General features: G+C 40.2%; 1 protein-coding gene across 2 annotated transcripts; it reads right to left on the bottom strand.

Moving 5' to 3' along the window:
* Positions 1-3740: 3740 nt before the first annotated feature.
* On the bottom strand, positions 3741-12927 carry LOC145773377 (RNA polymerase II-associated factor 1 homolog). Of its 2 annotated transcripts, none has more exons than XM_082584799.1 (12): positions 12782-12927; positions 10380-10493; positions 10100-10208; positions 9757-9848; positions 8621-8722; positions 8106-8280; positions 7504-7607; positions 6883-7011; positions 6431-6544; positions 5938-6130; positions 5458-5551; positions 3741-5034 (listed from the first exon to the last, which is right to left on the bottom strand). In XM_082584799.1, the coding sequence occupies exons 1-12, from the start codon at positions 12829-12831 to the stop codon at positions 4829-4831; spliced, it is 1482 nt and encodes a 493-aa protein (XP_082440925.1). In that variant the 5' UTR covers positions 12832-12927; the 3' UTR covers positions 3741-4828. The 2 variants fall into 2 exon arrangements, with proteins under 2 accessions (XP_082440925.1, XP_082440926.1); XM_082584800.1 differs by having other exon boundaries at positions 5962-6130.
* Positions 12928-16003: the final 3076 nt, after the last annotated feature.

The following is a 16003-nucleotide window of genomic DNA, read 5'->3' as shown; positions in this document are numbered from 1 at the left end:
GTAGTCATTATGGAACATTTTCAGGGATTGTCGAACATTTTCAGGGGTTGTCAGGCATTGTAGAGTAGCTGCTTTCAGACATTTGTTGGGAATTTCCAGGCATTGTCTAGAGCAGTGGTTCCCAACCGGGGAGGAATTCCTCCCTAGGGAGGAATTTCATGAGTTCAGGGGAGGAATTTCAGTTATTGCCCGTTCGTGTGCAAGAGCTACCTTTAATAAGTTAATAGCTGTTTATTTGCTAATAAATTTCATACAAATATTACCCTAAAAGTGTTTCCAGAAAGCGCTATAATCCATTATTTTAGTGTAATTTTGCAAAAAATTTCCGGGGGAGCATGCTCCCGGACCCCCCTAGAATACGCGTGCCTTTGGCACGCTCTAACCCCCCACCAGTTTTATTGCTTTCCTTGCTCAACCCACCAGGATACGCCACTACACATGAGGTAGCGATGTCTTTAATCAAACACTTTGTCGTTCTCTTCGATCCATCAAATATTTGGCCCCCCCAAAAAAACATTTCTAGCTACGCCACTAAAAAGCCTTCACATACCTTGGGTTCCGCTTGCGCAGAATGAATATGATCGACACGATGGTTTTGAGAAGCCAAACCAAAAACTGGCTTATCCGGTAATTTTTATAGACCGCCGGCTGTGCGGTCCCTGATCCCGTTTTTACTTCCGATCGGAATGAGGAAAGAGTCTTAGAACCCTAACATAATGGTGTCTATTACAATCTGGGGGAATTGTAGAGAAACCATTTTAGTTAAAATTCTAGGGTTTCTAAAATTTAGGACTCCCTTTTTTGTTTTTAGTAATATGGGGAGGAATGAATAGTTCCAAAATAGGCAAAGGGAGGAACGCAACAAAAAAGGTTGGGAACCACTGGTCTAGAGGATTTCCAGACATTGTCGATCAATATCAGTGTTTGACAGGTTTGGTAGTCATTATGGAACAGTTTCAGGCATTGTGGAACATTTTCAGGGATTGTCAATCATTTTCAGGGGTTGTCAGGCATTGTAGAGTAGCTACTTTCAGGCATTGTCGATAATTTCTAGGCATTATCTAAGATTTCCAGGCATTGTCGATCAATATCAGTGTTTGATAGGTTCGGTAGTCATTATGGAACATTTTCAGGGATTGTCGAGCATTTTCAGGGGTTGTCAGGCATTGTAGAGTAGCTGCTTTCAGACATTTGTTGGGAATTTCCAGGCATTGTCCAGGATTTCCAGGCATTGTCGATCAATATCAGTGTTTGACAGGTTTGGTAGTCATTATGGAACATTTTCAGGGATTGTCGAGCATTTTCAGGGGTCTTCAAGCATTTTCAGGGGTTGTCAGGCATTGTAGAGTAGCTACTTTCAGGCATTGTTGGGAATTTCTAGGCATTATCTAGGATTTCCAGGCATTGTCGATCAATATCAGTGTTTGACAGGTTTGGTAGTCATTATGGAACATTTTCAGGGATTGTCGAACATTTTCAGGGGTTGTCAGGCATTGTAGAGTAGCTGCTTTCAGACATTTGTTGGGAATTTCCAGGCATTGTCTAGGATTTCCAGGCATTGTCGATCAATATCAGTGTTTGACAGGTTTGGTAGTCATTATGGAACGTTTTCAGGGATTGTCGAGCATTTTCAGGGGTTGTTGAGCATTTTCAGGGGTTGTCAGGCATTGTAGAGTAGCTACTTTCAGGCATTGTTGGGAATTTCTAGGCATTATCTAGGATTTCCAGGCATTGTCGATCAATATCAGTGTTTGACAGGTTTGGTAGTCATTATGGAACATTTTCAGGGATTGTCGAACATTTTCAGGGGTTGTCAGGCATTGTAGAGTAGCTGCTTTCAGATATTTGTTGGGAATTTCCAGGCATTGTCTAGGATTTCTAGGCATTGTCGATCAATATCAGTGTTTGACAGGTTTGGTAGTCATTATGGAACATTTTCAGGGATTGTCGAGCATTTTCAGGGGTTGTCGAGCATTTTCAGGGGTTGTCAGGCATTGTAGAGTAGCTACTTTCAGGCATTGTTGGGAATTTCTAGGCATTATCTAGGATTTCCAGGCATTGTCGATCAATATCAGCGTTTGACAGGTTTGGTAGTTATTATGGAACATTTTCAGGGATTGTCGAACATTTTCAGGGGTTGTCAGGCATTGTAGAGTAGCTACTTTCAGACATTCGTTGGGAATTTCCAGGCATTGTCTAGGATTTCTAGGCATTGTCGATCAATATCAGTGTTTGACAGGTCTGGTAGTTATTATGGAACATTTTGAGGGGTTGTCAGGCATTGTAAAGTAGCTACTTTCAGGCATTGTTGGGAATTTCCAGGCATTGTCTAGGATTTCCAGGCATTGTTGATCATTATCAGTGGTTGACGGGTTTGTCAGGCATTGTCGAACATTTTCAGGGGTTGTCTGTCATCGACAATGCCTAGAAATCCTAGACAATGCCTTGAAATTATCGACAATGCCCGACAACCCCTGAAAATGTTCGACAATCCCTGAAAATGTTCGACAATGCCTAAAATGTTCCATAATGACTACCAAACCTGTCAACCACTGATATTGATCGACAATGCCTGGAAATTCCCAACAATGCCTGAAAGTACCGGTAGCTACTCTACAATGCCTGACAACCCATGAAAATCCTTGACAACCCCTGAAAATGTTTGGCAATGCCTGAAAATGTTCTATAATGCCTAACAACCCCGTCAACCACTGATAATGATCGACAATGCCTGGAAATTCTAGACAATGCCTGAAAGTAGCTACTCTACAATGCCTGACAACCCCTGAAAATGCTTGAAAATTTCCGACAATGCCTAACAACAAGCCTGTCAACCATCGATAAGTAGGTAAAGACCTTTTTTGGAGTTGTAGTTCCAGGACAAGCTGAAGTTTTATTCAGTTAATCTACTGAGTGTTACCAAAATGAAAGTTACTGCTGGCTACCGAAAGCTGTGTTATAGCATTTGGTAACCTAGTTACGGTGTGTACCAAACATTAAAATTGTCTTGGTTTGGCGGTTGGATTCATGATGCTAATGAAGCTGTCTCAGCAGGGGGAGGATGCCCCTGCCCTCAAATTTTCTCTGGATGGGGGGGCAATGGTGCCCTTTTAAGGTCATGTAAGCTACTGCAAATTTTGCAATATAGGCTAACAACTTCTGCTATTCGCTTTTAGCCAAATTATAGGGCCTATAGCCTACAGTAGGCCCACACAAATTATCCCGTGGACACATTTTATACTTTGCAGCAGATTGTGATGCTATGAATGTGAAATTTACCTTTCGTTTCTTGTTCAAGCTATTGCAATTATTCATCTGTTTCACATTTCGACTTTCATGGCTAATAGCGGGAAAACGAACGAGTTGCTCAGCATTATCGCTATATCTCATCCTAAAACTCTCGTCCTAAAATTGTTCCGGCGCCCCTCTATCTCAGGTTTGTAAACTGCCTACAACAAGCTTTAATGAGTCACTGGAAATAAGCTTAAATGATAGTTCCAACCAGTGGCGTAGCCAAGGGGAGGGGGGGGGGTTTGGGGGTTACAACCCCCCCTTTGGCACGCGTGTGACGTCACGATATTGAGAATGATGCTTTCAGTCTAAAAAAGTTGCCTAATTTTAAACAAAATTGCATTAAAAGAGCGAGTTTTGCCAATACCAAACATTCAAACATCTCAGCCAGGAATTAGCAACAAGAAAACACAGAGACTTAGCTTTAATTCCGAAAAATGCCGAAGAAAACATGATCTCATCCTTTTGCTATGCTACCGGACAGCACCATTTTACAGGAATATTTTTTGTAACCACATTTTTGTTGAAAATGCTCTCAGAATGCACCAAATTCAAAGTAATTTTTCAAAATTTTCTGGGGGAGACCCCCCACTGCTGGGTGTCGCCATAAGCGAAACACGCCGTCAAACCCCCCACCCCCTTTCAAAATTCCTGGCTACGCCACTGCTGGTGGTCTTATTATGCTAGTTTTTCACTGTTATTATACACCACATACATTATATTTGGGCAATTTCTATAAAAGCGTGCACATTTGGGCAAATTTACGTTCTGCCCCCCCAAAATGGTTTGGTCTCGTACGGCTATGTACGTGACTATTCCAGCAGCGTAAGTTACTCTACCATCTACTTTGAAATTTCCATACCGTATGAGAAAGCCATGCGATCAGCTGCTGTTTTGCGGGCAAGAGCAATGTAGGCTATTTTTCCCTTTCGGCATTCTTTAAGTCCGATTAAATGATCTAATTCTCTTTCGCGAAGTGTTTTATCTTTGAAACACCACTTGTAATAACCATTTTTGTTGCCCCTCAACCATACATTTACGGGGGATGCCGGCCCCCCCGGAAGTCGGCGCGTATGGTGTTGATTATGACGCGCTGACCCAATTCTGCGTCACTCTTTGATACTACATATTTTCGACAATTAATCCCCGATCATTCTATTGCTAGGGCCAAACTTGGTCGACTGAGGAGGTAGCACCAGCGGTCATTCAAGCCGCCGGCTGCTTTAAGGCTTGGTATTCAACAAGAACAATAACTTTTAGTACAAATTAATCAAATGTGGTGGCATTCATGCATTGCGTCATTCAGACCGTGGCATAAAGCCGTGTATCCTTAGTTCTGAATTGGGATATCTCTGAATCAGAGTCTCCGAATAGTCCCAGACCGAGTAGTAGATGTTTGTAGGGTCAGGCATACTTGAGACCCAGCAGATCGCTTAAACAAAAGGGAAAGGCTCTGAACGCGTCCCAACCGAAGTCCATCTTGATCTTGGGATGCAGCACCTTGGATACTTTTTGAATAAACCTAATTTTCCTCTAGCTATCCAGAATCATCCGAAAAGTCGCTTGCGCTTCCGAAGATTGCTTCCTCTTGGCGCTTCTCTTCCTCCTCATCAGAACTAGATTGTTCCTGAGCTTCATCCTGTTCCGCTTCTTCCTCCGACTCTTCTGCTTGATCAATTGTGCCCTCTTCCTCTTCTTCTTGTTCACTGTCTGCTGTGGTCGGACCTGCATCTGCATCATCATCTGAAATGCCACAAACGTGAATAAAAAAACAATCCGTATACAAAATGTGTCACGCTCCATTAAGTTGGTTACTCCAACTACAAACTTTCATCGTCAACCTCAGCCGACTTCAAGGCTTATAATGAGCGTAACAAACTTCATCAATTTCAATGCGAGAATATATATCCCCATCTCCGCTTGTAGCAGGTTGCAGCATCAACATGGGTTATCTGTTTTTATGAGTCAAGGACTTAGCTAGTTCGCCCAGGGTGGTCAAATTGAGTTCGGTCTATGCCTGGATGTTGTCATGCCATCGCCTTGGTGGTCTGCCTCGTTTTCTCTTTCCGTTAACTTAACCTTCCATTTTGATCTTTTAGTACGGTATAGCTAAAAAGTAATGATATTAATCGACATATTATTCAATCAATACTTGATATTACAAACCTGAACTATCATCTTGCACGGCATCAACTGTTTCCCCCTCTTCCCCGCTATTCTCGTCACCAGATGGCACCGGACCTTCAGCGTCATCATCAGCCTGTTTCAAGTAGTCATGATGAGACACGTATGAAATGCTCCGCTTTAATGAAAAGTGCGCAAGCATTTCTTTTCAAACTATTTGCTTGTACTGCATTATTCTTCAATATGTTCAACAATCCTCGAAATTGTGCAGTGTATGAAAATTCGAAGAAACGCAAAATCAAAAAATTCAAAATCATTAAATTCATCATTCAAAATCATCGGATCAGAATCTTATGAGATTTAACCAGGGCTGTAGAATCGGGAGAAAAATATACGATTCTTCAGTTTTTAACTGGTCGTCCCCGACTCCGACACGCCAAAATCCTTCCGACTCCACAGTCCTAGGTTTTAACTCACTTGCATTGATCACTACCAAAATCAAAAAATTAACAAGATCTTTACTTCAACAGGTTCTTCTTGTGCTACCTCCTCCTCCTCCCCTTCATCTTGCTCCAATGGTTCCAGTTGGGATCGTCGCATCTCTTGAGCCGCAATCTCCTGCTCTGTGAGATCACAATGTCTGACCGCGAGCACAGCGTTGGTGGCGGGCTGCACTCCTCCACCTCCCTTCGCTCTCCTCTTGCTCAGCCGGACGCTGCAACATCATGTTAACATGGATGACGTACAAAGGTATGACGACATTCCGCCATAACGACAAGCCATCCGTTTTACTATTCGACCATGAGACCAAAGGTTGTCTTGGTGATTACGCTATCGAGGGTGACAAAAAGTAGAGACCCTCGATTATTGGACTAGCTAGCGAAGAAAGATCAAACAATCAAAGGTGTGGCAAACAAACAGTGACATGTGGCCACCTATGAGCCAGTTGTCAAGGCAGCCGGGGTAGCACTGGACTTTCAACTGGGGACACAAAAAATGACCGGCCGGAACCCACCGAGTCTCCAGCTCATTGTAGAAGACTCCATCCTCCCTAAAGACGAAGTAGTAATTCTCCTCGTAGCCCTTCGATGCTTTGTTCTTGACATTCCAATTGTATTCCCTGGCAAGTCTGCAAGGAAGGAAGCTATTTCAACACAACGGTTTGGTTGAAACTTTGTCTATTTCAAGTTAGACTAGATAAAGCAACCACAGATATTTCCATATGTTGCACCCTGGTCGGTGTAAGATGGAACATAAGACTCATCACATCTCATAAATCTTGAAACAATACTCAATACTTGAAACCATTCTGATCTCTCAAAAAGCAGCACATGCCGGTCAAAGTTATAAAAATAGATGAACAATGAACATTGGACATGTACTCTTAAGACTCCAATCTTCCTACAAATACATCACTTCTGGAATCAAGCTAAAACTCTAGAATTGATGATAATCTTCGCCACTGACTTGTAATCATAAGTCTCCTCTGGATTGTAATCAAGGTCCTCCTCAGCATCCCTCTTCCTCTTTCTTCTAGTCTCTGGAGTCGGGAGGAAGTAAGCTACGAATTGATCTCCCTCCTCATCCACCATACCTCTGGATGTCGAAAGAGTTAAAAATGAATTTCAACTCCATTGCTTGCATTATAAATGTCACTAGTACACCGAGAAAGCATCATTGAAAGAAACTATAACTAGTTACATCAGTCTGCGTCTCATGTCAATAGATGCATCATCAGGCTATCTCAAATTCGTAGGCGAGCTGCGAATTGCGTGAAACATGTATTATTGTATTTATCTTTGTCAATTTGTGCTAAGTGTCGAAAAACATTAGTTGTCAATTGTTGCAACCAGATCCGTTCTTTTTCAAAAAAATTATTTTCTGTTACTTGAAGCAGTAATGTTGGTAGTTCAAGATCTCGATACAGCCAAGCATGCCGAAATAGCAAATTTGAAACACAAAAAGAAATCTTTGTGTAGCATTTGGTATCAGCCTTGGTAGATCTGCGCAACAAGCAGAGGGAAACAATTGAACAGCTTCTAGTTGTCTAATGAACAGCTTCACAAGCTGTGTACAAAGACCAGGTACCTGATCATGGCTTGAGACATCTCTTCCATCTGTTCGTTGTGTGGCTTGCCCGGGACAGCGGGGTCCGTGTCGAAGATCACCTGAGCACTGGGATGCTGCCACATCTGAAGAGGAGAAGAGCAAAGTGAGCACATAACAAGACCACAAATCTTTAACAAAACTGCCTACTGTAGGTTTGGCGCTTTCTCATAATTACGACACAAGCATCCCGGTACTCAAAGTCGGGTGCAAGAACTTTACATCATTAGCTTAGTCATATTTTTTGATGGTACAGAAAGTTGTGAAACTGGTAACAGTGAAACAATTACGTTGTTATGAGCTCTATTTAAGAAGTTATAAAATATTTAGTTTTAGGCCATAAAATATGACTTTTATTTTTTACTTCAAAATGCAAAGATTGAACCCGAGTAACTTTGTAGATGTAAGTTCAAGCAACCCTTGCAGACATTGAAATTTAATAATGTGAGAACATAATGAACATGGGCATTTTGCAAAAAAAAATACCACTTTCAGCGAAACTGTTGACAAGTAATTGCTACTTATTAGGCCAGCCCCAGTTGACTATGAAACCATGATTGATCGTGTGTGCTTCCACAACCAACCTTCATATCAGGATACACAGGCAGCACATCCACAGCGTAGACGTTTGGTTTACTGTAGTGCTTTGTAATTTCAATCTTTGCATCTTCGAATGTCTGATGTATGGCAGCAATCTGGCCATCTCTGTCCTTGTAAGAGTCTTCCTCCTTAAACATGTCCTTAGCACCGGCGCCGATCCTATAGTTCACATCTTATTGAAAATAATGATCCGTAGGATGAGAGCAACACAGTACGTTCTATTGCATTTTAAACAATGAACAAAGAAAGACATCAACAATTTCAGGGTTTGTTACTGCACAGAACTGGTGTGGTATGTAATCTTTAATCATCAAACCCAACACTACTGCAAAGAAAAGTTTTGAGAGTAGTATTAGTAACATTAATTTAAAAAAATGACTTAGTACCATTAAACATAAGCGGCCGTTGATAACATGCATAGTTGCATACTGCATAGGTAAAATGCATACTGCATAGGTACCACAGCTAGATAGATAAAATAGCTAGATAAAAAAATCACCTTGTCTCTATGTTGACAGCTTTAACACCGTATCTGTTAAACTCTTGAGAGATGTATTCGCTTCTACGTAGCCATGACACATTCAAACTGTGCTGCTTCGACCTAAACAAGAAATATGTCATTGCGTCAAACATGAACTTGTAGTCATAATCAACTCAATGCGAGTCCATTCATATAAATTGGGTTTGATTAAACCTGACGAATGCATATGTAAGGTGTATGGCCGTTATAGTAAATCCGGATATACAACAAATTCATGTTGTGTATGAATTGGAATTAAAAGCGAATTGAAGTTCATCTGGTCCTTTGTCTCCATTCATAGAATTTGAGCATACGCTGACGACGACGAGTCATGTAGTAATTTTTCATTGACTTTATCTATAAGCTCACACTTTGTCTCTGGATTATATGCAACTGTCAAAAACTGCTGCCATTGTGTGTAGCGTCACTCAAGGCTATCAAAGAACATTTTACGCTACGTTCAGGGAACTTGTTTTTCTAAGTTCCCCTATCCCATTCTAGCAGACTTGACACCATCATCAAATTGTCTTTTTGTTTTGTTTGCTGAATTGGGTTTAAAAACAGATTTTCACACCACCAAATTATTGAACATAAAGTCACCACAATCTGGATGGCAGCTATTGCACTAAAAAAAAAAAAAAAACTAAAGTGTGTTGCCTTTCTGCGGGTAAGCACTGGAAGTCTTATTTGTTAGAGCTCCCTGAATGCAGCAAGTGTGTTTCGACAGTCTTGAGGGAAGCTCCATCGTGTAAGTTTCAAACTTTAGTTTCATTCTTATTTGTATTGTTATGTTAAGTTTTGAGATTTGTGTTAGATATATAATATAAAGTTGAAAACGCACAAAAAATGAAACACACCCTAAATTGTATGATATATTCCATTCAAACAAAAAATAAAGTACCTATACCCAAAAAAAAGCACCCACTTCCCATGATCAGCAAACGTTTTCAAAAATGTTTTTTTAAATATGAGTTTATTAAGCCTGTCCATTATCCACGCTAAATTTTGGGCTTTTATAATATGGTTAGATTAACAAGACGTTCCAACCATTTTGCTCCTAAAATTGTATTCACATGTTTAAAAATCAGCAGTTCTAGAATAGAAAAACTGATCACCTCTTCGTGTCTTGGGGAGCAGGAAGATCTTCTTCAAGAAGAGCCTCATCTGCAGGATCTAGAGGTTCTTTTAAGACACTTGACTCTGGAACCTTAAGTAAAACAGTTAGACTATGTAATAGAAATATATCTCAGTGTCTCACCATAATTTTTATAAATCAAGACTGAAAATTTTCAATATCATATATAACATAAAATATTCAACCCAGCCACAAAATAAAATAGGTTGAAAAAATAGAAAATTAGATATAAAATATTACATATAGGCCTAGGGTATAACAATAATTGATGACGTCATACCGCTTTGTACAAACTGAACAGTTGAAACCAATGTAGAACAGACCTTATAAATATCAGGATTGATCAAATCAATGACGACACCCAGGTCATGGTCGGTATGCAGTTCTGTTTTGTGAAGTTTCTCCAGTGAGGTTGGTTTGTATTCAACGAATCTACTCAAATGGTGGACAATGTTTTCAGAAGTTTACAACACATACTGCAAGACATATCAGGCAAAAAATAACAAACCATTCTAAGTTATAATATCACAGTGATTACAAAAAAAACATTTTATAGAAAAAACAAATCACCAATTGACTAGTAATGCAAGAAAAATTCCAAACCTGTTTGCATCAAAAGGGTATCGAATAAACTTGGGATCAAATGGAATATCAGGAAGGGTGTTGCAATATTTAATTCTGGTTACAAGACCACTGGTCTTTTCAACACCTCGTGATCTGCAACGAAGTATTGCACATCAATCAGCAAATACATCAAAGAAATATGAGCAAGACCGGTCGGTCAGAGATAGAGAACATTATAATTAACAACACCAAAAGGACAGGACATGCCAATTGATGCATTTTCAACATTTTTGCATCCATAGGTTCAATGAGTTGCGCCGCAGCACAGCATACAACTTGGATAGCGTGGTGTCCCTACTACATAGTTTTAAAAAAACTGCCAAACAGTGGCTGCTAAACAAAAACGTACAAAAACATCAATGTAAAACAAGATTTCTATTCCAATATTAGCATAGTATCAATTGACGGATTTTGTCTTTTTAAATATTATACTTGGCAATTCCTATCCTTTTAGTGTTAATTTACAATACGATTAAATTCATACTTTTAAAAGTTTTAACAATAATATTGAATAGCCTACAAACAATTGTTGCTTGAAGAATGCATACCTTAAAAAAAGGCAGAGGCTATATTTACCATACATCATATTGTGAACATAGGCACCGACTTTCATTTTTGCACGGGGTGGCGGATAGCACAATATGACAACCTAAAAACTTTCAAACTGCATGTTTTTGTTTGATTTTTACTAAGCGTGTTTTGTAGATGCAATTGTCTTATCACACCTGATTTGTAGCTCAATAATTTACAAAGCAACTTTAAAACAAAGCGCAGGAGGTATGTCGTGAATTTTATTGTTACGTTGCTGCTCTAACACTTAACATTTGGCAAAAGTATTTTTGCGAACAGCAGCTCTGTCAATCTAACTGTTAATCAACTGGTCAAGTTGTAACCGTGAAGCTTCAGCTTCTTCTTCTTTCGTTTGAGACTAGATCAAATTTCAGGGCAGGTGGTAGAGAGCCAGGTGAGTGTAGCTTCGTCCAGCGTTGCAATACCATGCGTTCCATTTGGTGCCTTGTAGATGGGACATTTGAGAACGACATGGTCAGCAGTTTGTTCCTCCATGCTGCATTCGCAGGCCGATGAGGGAGCCAGACCCCACTTGTGCATGTTGGAATGGAAGCGACCGACTCCGGTTTGACTTCAGCTTGATAAACATTTAAAATTAGGACGTGGCTCAATCGTTGTAGATCGCAAGTAGGTTTTTATGCGCCTGAGTGCACTAAACGATCGCTCCGCCTTGCAGGTGGTGGAAGGCAACGATAAGTATATTGTTAAAACTTTGTTTTCAAAAGTATAGCTTTTCTCGCATAGAATCATGTAAACGTGTAAATTTGCAGAACGTTAAAACTGCTACTTTACCAAGTGCACTTTTTAAATAAAACTTTAAAAGTTTCGAAAATTGCATTTTTTTAATAAATTTTGACAATAGATATTCATTTAGTGGGTGGAGCTATCACTCATCGAGATAATTTTATTTCCAAGTATTTTATAGCTGTCATAATTTATAGCGATAATATGAGCAGTTTAAAATTTTTCAAAAAAGACTTTTGAGGGAGGCAATGGAAAGATCGTATTTTAGTGATTCATAAATCTTATTGTAAACCTAACAAATGTAAGAATGACTTATAACAAATACAACAATCGCAACAACAACAAGGAAAAAAATCGTAGCCACGTGTTGCATAATCTTCATGTAGCTTGCTTGATGTTACGCGAGTATCATGCTTGTGACAAAAACAATCATTTGCTTTGCAATACCGGTACTGTATATATTGGTTCACCTCTTGCTTTACGTTGATTTGAAGCGAAAACCAATCATCAAAAAAAGATTTTAACGTCCGTACAAATTACATTTATTTGCAGTAAGTAATGTAACCTAAACGAGGTGGCTGCCACCCAGCCACAGCGGTTACGGGGTGGCGTGGCCATCCCGTAACCCCGCGCCAGTGATTGTGAATACAGCCTCTGAGGCTATATTTCTTTTTATTGCTTAAGCAAGACGATGACCAGAATATGCACTCAGGCGTGTTGTTACATAGGCTCCATATTTTTCAAGCAACCATAGCACCAAGTGCAAAATGTAAAGTCGTGGTACTTTGATAAACGTATCAAGGCGTCAGCACTTGAAGAAATGGCAAAATTAAAACCCTTAAACAATACATGTGATAAAAAAACTATTTTGTTAGAATAAGTATAATATCGTTAACTTTGCAGCGACCAAACTTACTCATTGACAGAAAAATAGAGTATATAAAATAAGTCATTTTTGTGAACATGGCTAGCCAATAACATGAAAAGAAATTTGAGTCAATCTCATTTAATTAAAGCTTCTGAATGTTGTTGAGCTCATCATAACTTTATGTATTTCCAAACCATACCTGTGTTTATCATCTTTACGTTGGCCTTTGTTTTGAACTGTGGGAGCCATCTCAAACTACTCCGAGTCGAGTTGATCCGCACAAAAAATAACAGATAATTTAAAAAAAAAGCTATTGTATGATACTTATCACTTTGCACTATTAAGCTCACTGTAACAAAAACTGACCAACTCCAAATGTATGCAGAATTATGTCATTTGGTCAACTAGACATTATAGCCTAGAAAAAGCAACACTAGGTACGGTACCGTCAATTCCAGTTTTGAAAACTGCCAGTCCACTCAAAAAAATCAATTAATTTTTACATTTATCATGAATCTGCAAACATTCAAAAACGAATGATTTGTAGGCTGGATGGCAGGTTTAATCGTGATATTTTTGACTTAGTCTTAAAACACAGAGCTTTTATTAGGCTTTGTTTTAAATAAAACAAAAAAAACAGAGCTTATCATGAACTGAAACTTGATTTATTGAAAGTCAAGCAGACTTGTTTCCTAAGATGCCATAGAAATTTCTGTACAAATCACGCTAGTCGCTGCCCACCACAACCTGAAATTTTCCAATTCAAAATTACTTCTCCCAGTCCCAACGATCTTTACAATCGTTCAATTGGGGACAACAAAACTTCCAGTCACACACACAACCTGACAGGTCGACACCAATAAATAATAAAGGCAGTGGCTATTTGACCGGCGCCGGTCTTTGAATCTGAAACACTATTTGACCGTCATTACGTCACTATACAGTCACTTTTTTTCTTTTTCTCTTTCAAATCAAAGAACGAGAAACGCGTATTCTAAATCCGATCATGTTCTTGAACTCGTTACGTGGTGCGTGCGATACGTCGGCGGATCTTATTCTAGAGGGCCTGAGTTCGTTACTACCCGGAAGCGTCCCTTTTCTTTTATTTATTTTTTTTTTTAACTAAACTTTGACCCGAAGTGCATTTTTGTTTAAAACGTCTGAAACGTGCCTGAATGAAAAATTATGTAGTAGGCTATAGTTAGCACGGCCACAAATGGAAAATTACCCAGAGAAATTTTCAAATTTCAGCAAATTAAAAAACTCTAACTTCATTACTCACATTTGAAAAGACATAAAAAATTGGGATGTAGAAAACTCAAATTAAAAATTGACTACAAAAATGCACTTCGGGTCAAAATTTGTTTAAAAAAAAAATAAATAAAAAAAGGAGCGCTTCCGCTTAGTATCGAACTCAGTCCCTCTAGGCTAGGAGCCGGCGACGTGTCGCACGCGCCACGTAACACGTTGAATAAAAATGGTCGGATTTAGAACTTATATACGCGCTACTCGTCTTTTGCTTTGAAAGAGAAAAAGAAAAAAAGTGACTGTTTAGTGACGTAATGACGGTTAAATAGTGTTTCAAATTCAAAGACCGGCGCCGGTCAAATAGCCACTGCCAATAATAAAACTGCGCAAGTGCAAAACAATCTGGCAGGCCGTAATCAGTGTTGCCATATTCCAAGTTCCAACTAGCAAACTCATTTCAATGAAAATGTTCACTCTAATTGTTTTGAAATTCAGTACAATGTTTTGAATGAAAAGTTTAGGTTGTCAACACCAAAGTTCATCAGAGTTCAGAACATTATCGTTCATAGCACTAGTTGCAACAGGGTGTGCCTCAGGGAAGTTGCCTTGGGGAAGTTATCTCGGGCCTCTGCTGTTCATTGCCTATGTCAATGACACTGATGACTACATTAGTCACAGCACCTTGTTGAAATACGCGAATGACATGAAAATCTACACATAATTGAGCAGGGATAATCCTGATCTTGCCTCATCCCTGCTACAAACGGACTTGAAATCGTTAATGGAGTTGTCTGAATCCTGGCAACTACAGTTTAATGTTGACAAGTGCTCCACTCTGCACTTTGGTCATGGCAAATTAGAGCATCAATATGTTCTAGCGTTCTAGGTCAGGGGTCCGCAAATACTGGGTCGCGACCCAAATTTGGGTCGCGAGACCATTCACAGTGGGTCGCAAAACGGTTTAAAATTACCATAAATATAACTTGTATGGCAAAAATAAATACAATCATATAGTCTTTGATGTGCTGAGTTTCGTACAGTTTGGTAGGCTACAAGAAAATTTATACTTTCGATTGTAGTACAGTAGTTAAGCCCACGGTTATATATATAGCCTGGAAGACAGCTTGAGCCAGGGCATGAAAACTCTCTCAGCTTAGGCTATCTCCAGAACTGGCGACTGAAACTTAGCGAAAACAAAACTTTGGCGGCAGCTTTCCACCTATAGCCTACGGTCGGGAAGTTGATCGTGAGCTACATGTTCAGAACAATGGAACACCTCTGACCTTCTGCCCCAAACCAGAATATCTTGGGGTGACACTAGACAGATCGTACACATACCGCCACCATTTGGTGTCACTGCACAAGAAAATGACATCCCACGCTGCACTACTCAAGCGCCTGGCAGGCCACAGCTGGGGGGCGAGGGCTGACACTTTGCGTATAGCAGCCTTAGCCCTTGTCTACTCTTCAGCAGAGTACTGTGCACCTGTTTGGTGCTGCAGTGCACACTGCCATAACATCGGCACTGCCATAAACAGCACCCTGCGCACAGTTACCGGATGCATGCGTCCCACATCATTAGATAATTTTGCCATTCTCGCAGGCATCCAACCTTCTGAGCTTCGTCACGAAGAAGCCACTCTGTTTCTTAGCCGACGGGCACTAAAGCCTAACCATCTTCTTCACCACAAGATCTCTGCTTCCCCAAACCAGCACCCCAGTCGACTGAAGTCAAGACAACCATTCGTGGCAGCCGCTCAACTTCTGATCAACGCAGCAGATGAACTTCATCTCTGCGGCTACTTGGGCGGACTATAAATGGAATTCTGAAAGGAAGTCAAGTACCACCGGACTTCATTCGTTCATCCCCAACGCCGACACATGCCCCATCCGACTGACACTAAAAAGACAAGCATGGGTGCGCCTCAACCGTCTTCGTACGTGCGTCGTCTTTTCCGGTCAACCATGCGCCATTGGGGAATTAGCCTCTTCCTCCTCCTGTGAATGTGGTGCCGAGGAACAGACTGCAGACCACATCATCAATAACTGTACCATCTTCAAGCCACCTAACGGAGTGGAAGGTCTGCGTGTCATGGGTGATGAAACTAAATACTGGCTGCTCTCTAATAGCCTTCCAGTGTAGTCCGGGAACATCTTGAGTCTGGGGTGGTAA

This window comes from Aplidium turbinatum, chromosome 1 (assembly GCF_918807975.1).
Source record: "Aplidium turbinatum chromosome 1, kaAplTurb1.1, whole genome shotgun sequence".
NCBI classification, from domain to species: Eukaryota; Metazoa; Chordata; class Ascidiacea; order Aplousobranchia; family Polyclinidae; genus Aplidium; species Aplidium turbinatum.
This window is presented reverse-complemented; position numbering and strand designations above follow the sequence as displayed.